Here is a 12,582-nt window from a genome sequence, read left to right as displayed (position 1 = left end):
GAGTCCCTTGGACTGCAAGGAGATCCAACCAGTCCATCCTAAGGGAGACCAGTCCTGGGTGTTCATTGGAAGGACTGATGCTAAGGCTGAAACTCCAATACTTTGGCCACCTCATGTGAAGAGTGGACTCATTGGAAAAGACCCTGATGCTGGGAGGTATTGGGGGAAGGAGGAGAGGGGACGACAGAGGATGAGATGGCTGGATGGCATCAGTGACTCAATGGACGTGAGTCTGAGTGAACCCCGGGAGTTGGTGATGGACAGGGAGGCCTGGTGTCCTGAGATTCTCGGGGTCGCAAAGAGTCGGACACGACTGAGTGACTGAACTGAACTGAACTGAATTTTAATTTCTTCTTTAAAATTTTAATTTATTTTTGGCTGTGCTGGATCTTCGTTGTCACATGCAGGTTGTGGTGAGTGGGGGCTCTTCTCTAGTTGCAGTGTGAGGCCCTAGTTCCTCTGGGCCTGTAGGATCTTCCCAGACCAGGGATTGAACCCATGTCCCCTGTATTGACAGATGGATCTAAATCACTGGACCACCAGGCCAGTCCCAGTAATTTAAGTTTCTGATAAGATTCTTTTAGGAGAGGAGAGAAGGGGCAAGGCTCTGGTTTCTTTGGGGATTAAATAAAAAGAGAGTAGGGAATCCCTGGTGGCTCAGCGGTAAAGAATCCACCTGAGATGCAGGAGACATGGGTTTGATCCCTGGGTCTGGAAGATCCCCTGGAGAAGAAAATGGCAACCTATTCCAGTATTTTTGCCTGAGAAATCCCAGGGACAGAGGAGCCTGGTGGGCTATAGTCCATGGGGTCACAAGAGTCAAGACCAACTTAGTGACTAAACCACCACCACAAGAAGAAAGTTATCCTATAAAAATTGTTATAAACATCTCTTGATTATTTACATATTGCTCATCCCTCAGGAAAAATTAAATCTATGGTTACTTTTACTTTATCAACCACTATTGGTTTTGTCAACATACAACCATAAGAAATAGACTTCTGGCCTAGAAAAGAGTGATTTCTCTAAGAAACACATTACAGAGGTCTAACTCTAAGGTTAGAGATATACTTGAAATACCTTCAGTTTCCCTTTTGCATCCATCATAGAGCTTTGACTCAAGTTACTTCTTGAATTATTTAAAATTAACCAATAGGTATTTATTAAATACTTCACTTTTTATCTGAGTACCTAAGCCGCATTATAAGTCATGATAGAGACAGTGCAAAAAGAAAAAATTCCCAAGTCAAATATAATTTTGGAACTTTGTCAAAACCAGAAAACTTTCTATAAATGGTCATGTACCAGGTGACTGCTTTAAGTGAGATTGTTTTAGGAAATGATTATAGCTACCTAGTTACTATTTATTGAGTGCTTAAAATGTGTCAGGCCAGTGTAATCATTTTTACTATCACCTCTGGGAGTTCTCAGAATACCCTTATTGGGTAGATACTATTATTTGCACTTCTCAAGAAAATCCTGTGAAATCACATAAGGTTGCACAGCTTTAAAAAGTGACTTGGAGCTCAAACTCTGGCCTGGGTCACTTTAAGAACTGTGCTCTTGCCCACCACTCTAGATAAGTTAGGTCCTCCTTAACAACAGTTGTATAAAATGTGAAATATCTGAAAGTTAGAGAATTAAGAACTGATAGGAATAAATAGCTTTTGGGGGGATCACTGTTTTGGTTTTGCACTACAGCTTAAGGAAAATATCACGTGGCAGCTGAATTTGTTTTCACTTACGCAAGTAAATAGTAAAAAGTATTTATGACTTATCCTGGGATATGACTTAAGATACATCTTTCTTTCTTTCCTAAAGAGGTACTATACTATTTTAAGAACTTATGGTTATAACCCTTTAAGAAGTCATTTAATTCTGCTCTTCAAAACGTCACCTGATAGAATAACCAAAGACTATCCAATAATTATATCTTTAACCACGGTAATGTAAGAGAAAACAATCTATGCAGGGAAAGAAGAGGAAGGGGAAAAAAAAAGATGGAGCTAAAGCAGAAAATCCCTGGAGAGGAAAATGGCAACCTACTCCAGTCTTCTTGCCTGGAAAAGTTCTACGGACAGAGGAGGCTGGTAGGCTGCAGTACATGGGGTTGCAAAGAGTCAGAAACGACTGAGTGACTAAACAAAAGCAGAATATAGCACAGGAAATCAGACAGTTAATCCTGAAATCAAATATACTCAGCTCTTGTCAAAGGTGGTAATATGTTTAGAATGATTGTATGAATGTGAAATTTTGGGGTAAATCAAAGCTATCTTTTACTAAATGCCCCCCCACCCCCGCCCCCCGCACCCAAAGAAAAAGAGAGAATCAAAGTTTCACAAAATCTGGTATTTTGCTTTGTCAGTCAATCCAACTTTACACACAGGAGATACTCGTTCTCTGCAGTTTTAGAAGAACCATATTAAAGCGCGTATGGAATAAAGAATAATGTTTTTCTAGCCATTACAGCATAGAGAAGAATGAGATATAAAGGAGCGAATCAAAAGGGCAGTGAGAAGTAAAAAAATCTGATCTATTTAACACAATCCTTGTTTTTAGAGAGTTTCTGGAAAACTGTAGCTATCTGATGTAGGCCAAAGTGAAAAAAAAATAGTCTGAAACGTTAGTATTTCATACAATTATTTAAAGGAACATGGAAGGCAAAAATCCAAACTGAACAACGGCCTGAAAAGCTAGTTACTGTGAACCAGACCTTATAACAATATTCGAAGCATAATATCCCATCTTTTTTTCAAAGAGAGAACTTAATGTAGACTTTATAACTGTGTAAATAAACTTACACATCGCATCTGACTATAAATACAAATGAAGATTTGTTCCTTGTGATCCTGATCTCTAGTAAGGTATAAGGAGAAGCAGTAAAATAAGTTTGCATTGGAAGATGGGTATTATTTTTAAAATACTAGAAATTTATAAAATGAAGCATCTAAAACAAAGGAAGCTCTTAGAAACCTTGAAACTTGGAGATGACATGATCACACTTAAGTGTTTTAAAAAGGTCACTCTGGCTGCTGCATGGTGAATGGACTCCTGGAGGAAGAGTGGAAGCTTGGAGGCCAGCTGGAAGTCCATGGCACTGGTCCTCAAGAGAGATGAGGTTGGCTGGGTGTGGAGTGGTGGCGATGGATGAAGTTAGACTTCAGACATTCGAAGAATGACAGAACTTACTCTAAGGATCAATTAAGTCAAGAAAAGAGGAGATAAATCAAGGTAAACCAGTCAATTACTAGGCAACTGGGAACAAGTGCTGCCATGTACTGAAATGGGGAACACTCACGAAGAGGTAGGTCTGAGGCGTGAAATCAAGAACAGTGTTTGGGACTGTTCCGTTTGAGATAACCTCTTACACTTTGATAAAGAGATGAGATGTTGAAAATTGGCGCCTGGAAACAGAGGAAGGTTGGAGCTGGAGATAAACATTTGGAGGTCATTAACATACAGATGACATTTAAATCCTCAGGACTAGATGAGCTCCCCTAGGGAAGTGAATAGAGAGGAAGCAACTGGGATCTCCAACTTTCACAGGCCAGTCAAGCAGAGGATAATCAGCAGAGGAGACTGAGAATGGGCAGGGCAGTGGGAGGAAAACCAGGAGCGTTTCTAACAGGAAAGAGTAATCAACTGGATGGCGCGATACTGAGGTAAGACAGGAACGGAGAGATTTGACACTGGATTTGACAGCACAGGACCTAGTCAGGTGCAATCTCAGGGATGTGATGGACACAACACAATTGGAGTGGGCTGGGCAGGGGACAGGAGATTAAAAAGCCCACACTACTTCTCAGATGCATTCACAGCTAATCCTTCTCTCTTTAAGCGTCCCCTTGCACACAGACTTTATTGCACTTATTTATTTCATTTTAATGTCTGCTTGTGACTACTAAGACATGAGTACTTTCTTAAGGCAGGGACCATCACTGACTTATCCAGTGCCTAGTTCTATGCCTGCACATGTCAGAGATAAACATTGGCTAAATGAATATTTGATAGTTCTAGAAATAATTCCTACTCCTACCTTAGTCTTTTATTAAAAACATGTTTCATCTGAGTTTTAACCACATGGATGTGTTTTCTGGTTATCTAAGGCATCACAGTTTCAACAATGAAAACCAAAAGCCATGATACTAAGTAAATGTCTTTTTAAAAAATATGCTAACACTTAAGTTTACAGGTAAGCATATTTAGATCCTAAAGTATCTCAGAGAATCTTATTAGAAAGTTCAAGCTTAGTTCCTTCCTTGTACCAGCTCACTGTTCATGAGAAAAGTCTTCTAGCCAAGGTTATCTCGATGGACCACAAACCAAGTGATCATAACTAGTCTATAGAGACAATGTATATGTATAACAAAAGCTTCATGTACTCATGATTATTTTTTGGTTTGTTTTTCACAAACTGTCAAACAAACAAAGAGAATCAAAACACTGAAACAGAAATGAAAGTAATCTGGAAGTGAAAACACTGACCCTTTCAAGGCCTTTAGGAATCATTTAAAAATGATGTTTGAAATGTAAATCCAGGAACATTATAGAGAGTAACTTAATGTTTCAGTAATTACTTGCAACAGAAACCATGGAAGGTCTGATCTTCATGTAAAAATCAAATTCAATTTTCATATTATCTGTACTCTATGACAGTCTTAAGTGAAATTTATGGAGAAAGTTATTGAATAAAGGGAGCCTACAAAAATACAAACAAAATTTTAAAATACCTGTTCAAAACCAAAATTTCTTCTACCTAGTAATTTCAACTTCCCCCAAAACATCACCAATCCCCAAAATTTCCACCCAAATGGAAAAGTTTGAAACATGTAAATAGTATGGCATTGTTCTAATCTAGACTTAGACCCAAATATACCTCTCAGATATAGAACAGCTAATCAAACCTAAGTCTCCTCATCACCAAACAAAGGACTGAGTGAAGAATATGGTACTTTCTCTTCCCCACCCTATCCTATCCTCCCAACTGCTTCCAATTTCTCTCCCTACTAAGGGTATCCTCCTAGTGCTGATGGCTAGAAATTTCAATTCAACCCTGTTCTTATAAAACCTGGTGTTACATTCCATAGATTCTATTCATCTATAGTATCTTGTCTCCCACTGTATTCCTAGTTCACATTCTACATTCTCTGATCCTGACCATGTACTTCTTCCTAACTTGTCTACTTCCTTCTGGATGCATCTTACATTCATCATGTGCACAGAGTCCAGAATAATCCTAAAGCATTAGCTCAATCACCTCAACTTTCTAATCAGTGTCTCCCCAGTTTTGACAGAATAAACTCTAATCTGCTCGTCTCCCTTTCCTCTCTTTAAACCAATTATATTTTCTCCCCCACTCGAAGATAAGAGGAACAGGGTCTTCTTGCAATTCTCAAAGCCTGATTTAGCTTTTCTACTTTTGCCTTTCCTTGCCTGTGCCACTCCTTCTCCTGAAGATGTGATTCCCCCATCTAGTCTCTGCCTGTTAAAACCCTTTAAGATCCAAAGCTGTTGTTTAGACCAATAACATATAGAACCCCAACAAGAAAGAAACTTATGTTATCTAACAACCTAGTTATTAAACTAGTAGCCAAATGCTCTGACTACTGAGTTCCAATCAAGGTGCTAATTTAATTCATGAATCTTTAAGGAGCATACGCGTTTGTGCTAAGTTGCTTCAGTCGTATCCAACTCTGTGCGACTCTATGGACTGTAGCCCACCAGGCTCCTCTGTCCATGGGATTCTCCAGGCAACAATACTGGAGTGGATTGCCATGCCCTCCTCCAGGGGATCTTCCTGACCCAGGGAGGGAACTCGCATCTATTATGTCTTCTGCATTGGCAGTTGGGTTCTTTACCACTAGCACCACCGGGGAAGCCCTTAAGGGGCATACAGTCTAATTAATAAGATTCCCTCTTCTTATATCCTATATTAAACTGCTAGCTGTGAAATTCCAGGTTTGGCCTTTGCAGGCCAAGTATTAGTGGAGGCCCTTAAACCAGTTCTTCCTAAAGATTTAACATGGCTATCAAGAGCCATAATGCCACAACCAAAATTGTAGATAGGTAGATAAAATGAAAGGAGGGGAAAGGAGAGAGGTAAAGAAAAGAAAGCAATTTTCATGGTAAATCTGACCTGATTCATGCCATGTTTTTCCAGCTTAAATGTGGCTGTAGAGACAGTCATTAATGTACTGTATCCTGCTCCAGGCCTGCTTTTCTAGATTTCTGTATTAAGTCATGGGAAATGTCCTATGGACCTGAGGTATGCAGGCAAGTCAAATGTGCTGCGGTCAAACACATGCTGTCTTCTCTAAAACTCTACTCATCTTACACAAAGAAATGCCCATTTCATCACATTTTAGGGACATCTTTTTAAATATTCCAAATACATTTGACCCAAACTGGCAAACACTTGGGTTGAACACTGATGCTAGGCTCCTGATGCTCTCTGTAGTCACTGCAAATTGTTAAAAATGACCCAGCACAGCTTCCATAGTTTTTTGTTTTAAAAAAACAAAACAAGTGCAAATAGAAAGGTTCGATCTGGTGTTGTCCTTGATAAGCTTTCCTGTAAATCATTCCAAGGATTTTACACCTTTCCTTTTAAATTCTCTTCCTGAACATGGTCCAATCCTTCACATATGTTCTTTCTTTCTCCTCTCAATTCTGGTGCCAAGGTTCCCTGTCTATCCCTTCAGGCAATCTGGCCACTGCTTTTCACTAGGAGGAGCACCCTTTTGCACTGAACACCTGATCATTTGAATACACTTTTCACTTATTGCAAAATGGGGCACAGATTTGACTTTACTTGATACAAAGCTTTTTCAGATCAAGTTCAGCCTCAAGATGGGTTTAAGTTAAAGTCAGTAAATTAACCTATTTAAATTAAAACTGGCTATATGAAAAAACTGCAACAGAAGGAATCTGCTAAGGCAAACCTCATTGTTTCACTTAGTAAGCACGTCAGCAGCAGTGGCAGCTGTGCTGGCAGGTCTGGATGCTTGAGTGGTGCCCTGAAGAACAGGTCCTTCTGTATTTATAACAGCAGATTATTGAACACACACGTACACATTCAAAATTGTTTGAGGGCAGGCACAAAAAAGGAACAGACAGGAAAAAGTAAGGCATGTGTCTTTTTGTGCCTTAAACCACGATGACTCAAACACTGATACCTTTACTTGGTAAAAAGAAAGGAGAGGAGAGGATATCTCCTACCCCATGACCTGTGGGATGAGTGATTTCATAAGATCATGGAACACATTAAAGGGAGCTATGATGAAGGACAGTAACTTCAGAGGTTTAAAGAAGACTTTATGCTTTGACTAGAAATAACAGAATCTGGTAATATTGAGCAAGACTGAATTCCTCATACAAAATTAAATGTAAGTGTATTTGCACACATTTTCAAAACACTGTCATTTTCCTAGAAGACACTCATACAAGGAGGAAAATTTATTTAAAGCCAATAACTGGAGTCAACAAAAGAATGCGTTAACAGAACCCTTGAAGCATCTTCTTTCTCATGCTCAGGCATAGAGAATGAATGTCTCCTGCCTTGAGATGCATCTATGCAAGACTTTTACGTAATAGTTGGACAAACATGATAGTATTATTTGAGCCACCACCTTTGAAACTTTAAGTAAACATTAAAAAAAAAATCAACAGGCTCAGCAATGGCAGATTCTGAAAACAATATTTTGATAAGGTTTTTGTTACTGCAAAATGACTTACTCAAATGTCAAAATAAAGCCAGCTACACATTACTGAAGGAATTGGCTAAGGTAAGTTTTAGAATTTTGAGATTTGATTTAAAACACTTTTAGGATATATCTGGGAGAAATATGTAATTATAGCAACATATAAAATGTATTTAAATGTATAGGGATTTAAAGTAAAATTAAATCATTTAAAATGTATAGGGATTATATAGACCATAAATTCAGACATGAATTTAGAATGACTATAAAGTTGTAATATGTGATTTTATTTAGTAACTTTATCGTCATTCAAAATAAACTATGGGGGAAAAAAGTAGCTTTGCAATATATACTAAATATCTATATCAGTATTCTGAATTCATTCTGCAAACCATGAAAATAACTTTCTAATTAATATATTTTTGTATATAATCAACTGGAAACTGTTTCTGTATTCAAACTGAGTGAAAAACAACTTTTAGGAGATATTTACACCAGCTATAACTCCCATTCTTGAACTCACAATGTCTCTATCCCCCCACCTTAATCTCTGTTTAAAAGGTTCCCAAATAGCATTCTTCATTTCTTCTCTAAAAATAGAAAACTTGAGTAATGAAGGTCAATTAGGTTTGTTTGTCTTGAAACAGTGAGGAATTGTTTCCAATTAAAGATTCTGTTTCCATGGACTCTAATAATTTCGGATACTTGCCCAATTACATCTAGAGAACTTCTGTATTTAGCCTAAGTCATAGTTTCCTAAAATTCCTAAATGTACCTCCCTGAAGTCTTGGGTCAAGTACGTTAATTTAGGAAAATCCAATACAAAATAATCTGGATAAAAATAACTCTGATGCTTAATTTAGGAAATTAACCTCTTGAAGTTTCTGGGTCTTAGAAAGTCATCACAAGTGGAGGAATAACAGTCATAACCTTGCACAGGCCAACACTTGGGAGGCCACTTGTCAAGCATCAAGCACCTTCCTATCAAGTACAGGAATGGTAAAGTTTCACATGAGAGGTTAAAGCTATCCTGCCCCTCCTCCCCAGGAGAAAACAGAATTCCAAATGCAGCTACAATTTAAAGTTAGGAGCCCTACTTTGATAAGGGTGGAAAGTGTAACAGACCAAGTATGTATCGTTCTCCTGGAGGATAAAAGCTGGGCCGTCTGCCCACTGCTGGCAACTTTATTGTGATGGGGGAGCCCCCGTCCTGCTTGAGTCAAGAGGAGAGGCCCTGAGGATACCTCTGTGGGAAGTTTGGCTGAACACACCATTTTTCAGCTGTCAGAAGCTCCCAGTCTCACCCCGATTCCTGCTTTTCCAAGTCCCTTAAAGTGTTTCTGTGGCTAAAGTGACAGTCAAGCCTGGGGACGGAACTGGTTAAGTCAGAAACAAGGCTGGGACCAATTGCAACCATCAAATCATGTATTTCTTCCTCTTCTCCCTGCATACTACCACTTTTACTACCAGCCTTCCAGAAGAAAAGGCACCCAAGGACTACACTCAGAAAGGGAGAGGGGCTTGGAAAAGTCTTCTGCGGTTCCCTTCTCTGCCTCTGTAGACTGACCAGGCCTCTTAATTTGCATACACAGAGATGGAAACAGACAGTAATGACACTAATAGGCAATAGTAGTCAGGAGTAAGGAAAGCCATTGACTTTGGTACCTTTGCCTATAAAGTGAAAATAAATAATCAAGAACTAAGCAGTGGGATGGAAGAATTTTTGATCTATTTCTTAAGACAATGGCATATAAATGTGGGGGCTTTTAGACTCAAAGCATTCTAAACTTTAATCCCAAGCACGAAGCGCTAAGGTGTAGGAGGCAGAAACCAGGGGAGAAAAACAAATAGCACTCTCTTCTTGGGCCCCAGCAGCCATGCAGGTCAGGGAGCACTGGGGGCTCCTCTGTCACCTCACTCTCCCTGGGGAGCACCCCTTCCCTGTGTGGCCTCCTCACCCACCTCTTTCTTCTCTCTGATCCGGCGTCTGTCAATCTTACTGTAATCAGCTGTACAGTTTGCCAGTTGTCCCCCAAGATGGCTGGCTGAACTACTGCCCCCAGAGATGCCTCTCCCCACCCCTGTGTGTCAGTCTTTATCTGCTCCCTGGCTCTGTTTCTGACTGCAGGTTGGCCTCCTCCCACTGACTCCTTGCTCTCTGGTTTCTGAGCGGTTTTTCCTCTTTACATACCCTGACCTACCTTCTTCCCTCTGTCATTGCTTCCATGCCCTCCCCTAGGAACAGAGACCGGCTTATCTCTCCATCTTGCAGGGCTGAGTTTCTCTCCACTGTCTGCCCCTGTCCCTCTGCCTACCTATCTGGCTTCCAGAACACAGGGCCTCGCACTCCATGCTAGTGCTGCTCTCTCCCCTGCAGATGCACCTGTCTGGGAGTACCTACTGACAGAAGCAGTTTTTCTGTCTTTATTTCCTCGCCTTCCTACTGCTGAGTGTACACTGACTTCCCAGTCATACTTGAGACCTTTTTCCCCCCTGAGATTTCACAGGTGTGTGCAAGGCTTCTCCTTGTGCATGCCTTCCTCCCTCCACTCCTGGATCTGCGGGGTTTTCACCTGTATAGTCTCTGGTGGGTAACACATATGCCCTGGAATGTACATCCATGCGTCCACTCTGTGAGTGCCATCTGCGGGCATGTCCCTGAGTCTCTGCTGCTGTTTACAGGGAAGGTGAGTTCAGGCACTTCTCAAGCTATGCACAGCCGCGTGCCTCCCCCTGTGTGCATCCTTAGGTATGGGGGTGTCTCTGAAGGTTAAGTTGAAGCTCCTAGGTTCACACTTCTGCCGTTTTTGCCTACTGCTCTGGGCCTTCCTTCGAAGCATTTAAAGTGCCTGGCACTAGTGGGAGCTCAACAGATGTTAATTCCTTTCTCCACTTTTATCTGAACAACTGTGTGTGTCCGGGTGTCCTCCTGGCCTCTGCGCCTGCTTTATGAGATCAGTTAATCGGTGCGTGTCTCCTTGGCATGGGCTCGGCTCTTTGTCGGGATGCCCTGCGGGTTCTCTCCTCCACGGATGTCTCTCTTCTCGGAGCGACTGTTAACCGGTCTCTCAGATGATCTATGCCTTCCCTTTCGCGATGCGTCCACTCTGCCTCCCTCACCCACACACGGTACTGCATGGCCATAAACGGCGTCCCCAGACACTCCGCTTGCTGCGTCCCTTAGCAGTGCCTTCCACCCTCTCTCTCACTTTTTTTTTTTTTCCCTAAAACCTGCAAACGCGTTCCTTGGTGTGTCCTCTCCAATCGCTGAGTCTTTGAGCCTTCGCTATGCTCGAGTTGTGTGTGTCTGTGTCCACGCTCTCTCCGGAAGGCGGAGCGGGGTGCGACACCCGAGTCTGCCTAGAATGCAGTGTAACCACCTCCCCTCCAAGCCCTGCACCCCGACACCCCGATCCCGGTCTCTCTCTAGGTCAGTGAGTCCGCCCCAGCCGCGAGCGACGCGTCTTTGGGGGATGAGGAGCCACAGAGAATCCTTCTCTCTAGGGGACCGAGGTCCTCGCTCCCGGGTGAGCGCTGGATGTGTGTGTGTGTGTGTGTGTGTGTGTGTGTGTGTGACTCCCCGGTTCTCTGGGAACGCGAAGCGCCCGTGTGCCCGAGTCCCTCCAAGTGTAAGGTGTGCCCCCCTCCGCCCGCGTACGCGGAGCGCCCCTGTCAGCCTCTGCGAGTACACGGGGGGCACCCACCCCACCCGCCCCTCCACGCGCCGTATGCGACCGCCCGTGTGTCCCCAGGTCCCTGCGGGTAACTGTGTGTCTCACCTTCACACGCGGAGCGCCAGGGCCCCGGTCTCTCCGCGGCTCTACGGTTGGGACCCCCCGCCCCCCAAAAGCGGAAGGCTAGTGCCAGCCGTCCTCTCGGTTCGGTATCTGGACGCTGCCCTCCCTACATCCACCCCCAAACGTCGTGGAGGCAGAGGAGCTATTTCACTCGTCTCTTCCCTGGTTGCCTCTCTCCCTCAGCGGGACCGAAAAGGCTAGAAAAGCCCCGCGGGCGCCGTCGGAAAGTCCCCGCAGCGCAGGGGCTGCAGCGGCCGCGGCCTCGGCCCCGCCGCCAGGGGCCGCCCGCCCGCCCGCTCGCCCGCTCGCCTGCCCCGGCCACACGCCCCGGCGCCCGGCCGGCCCCGGACGGCGGCGGCCGTCAGCCACCCTCGCCCGGCCCTGCCCTGCCCGGCTCCGCGGCGCGCGCGGACGGCAGCCGAAGCTAGTCACCGCTCCGCCGGCCCCGAGCCAGGTGCAGCCGGGTCGGACAGGGGGCGGCGCGGCGGGGAGGCCGGGGACGCCCTCTCCCCCCTGCCCGAGCCCCGGGCCGGCTCAGCCGCCCGGCCTCACCTTGTGGCTCTGATAGGTCTCGAGCGCGCGGATCGCCGTCTCGGTGAGCTTCACATGCAGTACGGTGATGTGGTCCTGTCCCAGCCGCCCGCACGACAGCCCGTAGCGCTGCTCCTCCCGCAGACCCGCCGCCGCCGCCCCCCCCGCCGCCATCTTAAACTCCCCGGGGTGCCGCCGCCGACGCCGCTCGGGCTCCAGCCTCCACTGCGGCCGCGGCTGCTCGGGCGTCTGCAGCCGCCGCCACAGCTACGGCCATCCCGCTGCTGACGTACTGTCATATACTGCGCGCAGGCCAGACCTCTGGCAGCCACCGCCGCCGCCCGCCCCGCCCTCCGGCCTCGCGCCCCGCCCCGGGCTCGTCTCATTGGCCCCCGGGGCTCCTCAGGACCGCCCTTATTGGCCACCTCCCACTCTCACGGGGGCGGAGCCCAAAGTCGCTGGAGTTTTGCTCCCGGGACGGGACGTCCGAGAGGTGAGAGGCTTACGTCGAGGTGACGCGCCAACTTAATCACACCTGACGTCACGCCTGGTCG

General features: G+C 44.8%; 1 protein-coding gene across 2 annotated transcripts in view; it reads right to left on the bottom strand.

The window, feature by feature from the left end:
* The window catches only part of ELL2 (elongation factor for RNA polymerase II 2), a 74,461-nt gene extending 62,249 nt beyond the window's left edge, over positions 1–12,212 (bottom strand). For both annotated transcript variants that reach the window (XM_025292208.3, XM_044948535.2), the window contains exon 1: positions 12,050–12,212. In XM_025292208.3, coding sequence (XP_025147993.2) covers positions 12,050–12,202 — 153 coding nt within the window. In that variant the 5' untranslated portion in view covers positions 12,203–12,212. The remainder of the gene's footprint in view (positions 1–12,049) is intronic.
* Between the last annotated feature and the right edge of the window lie 370 nt (positions 12,213–12,582).

Source organism: Bubalus bubalis, chromosome 9 (assembly GCF_019923935.1).
Source record: "Bubalus bubalis isolate 160015118507 breed Murrah chromosome 9, NDDB_SH_1, whole genome shotgun sequence".
NCBI classification, from domain to species: Eukaryota; Metazoa; Chordata; class Mammalia; order Artiodactyla; family Bovidae; genus Bubalus; species Bubalus bubalis.
The sequence above is the reverse complement of the archived record's forward strand: the minus strand, read 5'-3'. Positions and strand labels throughout refer to the sequence as shown.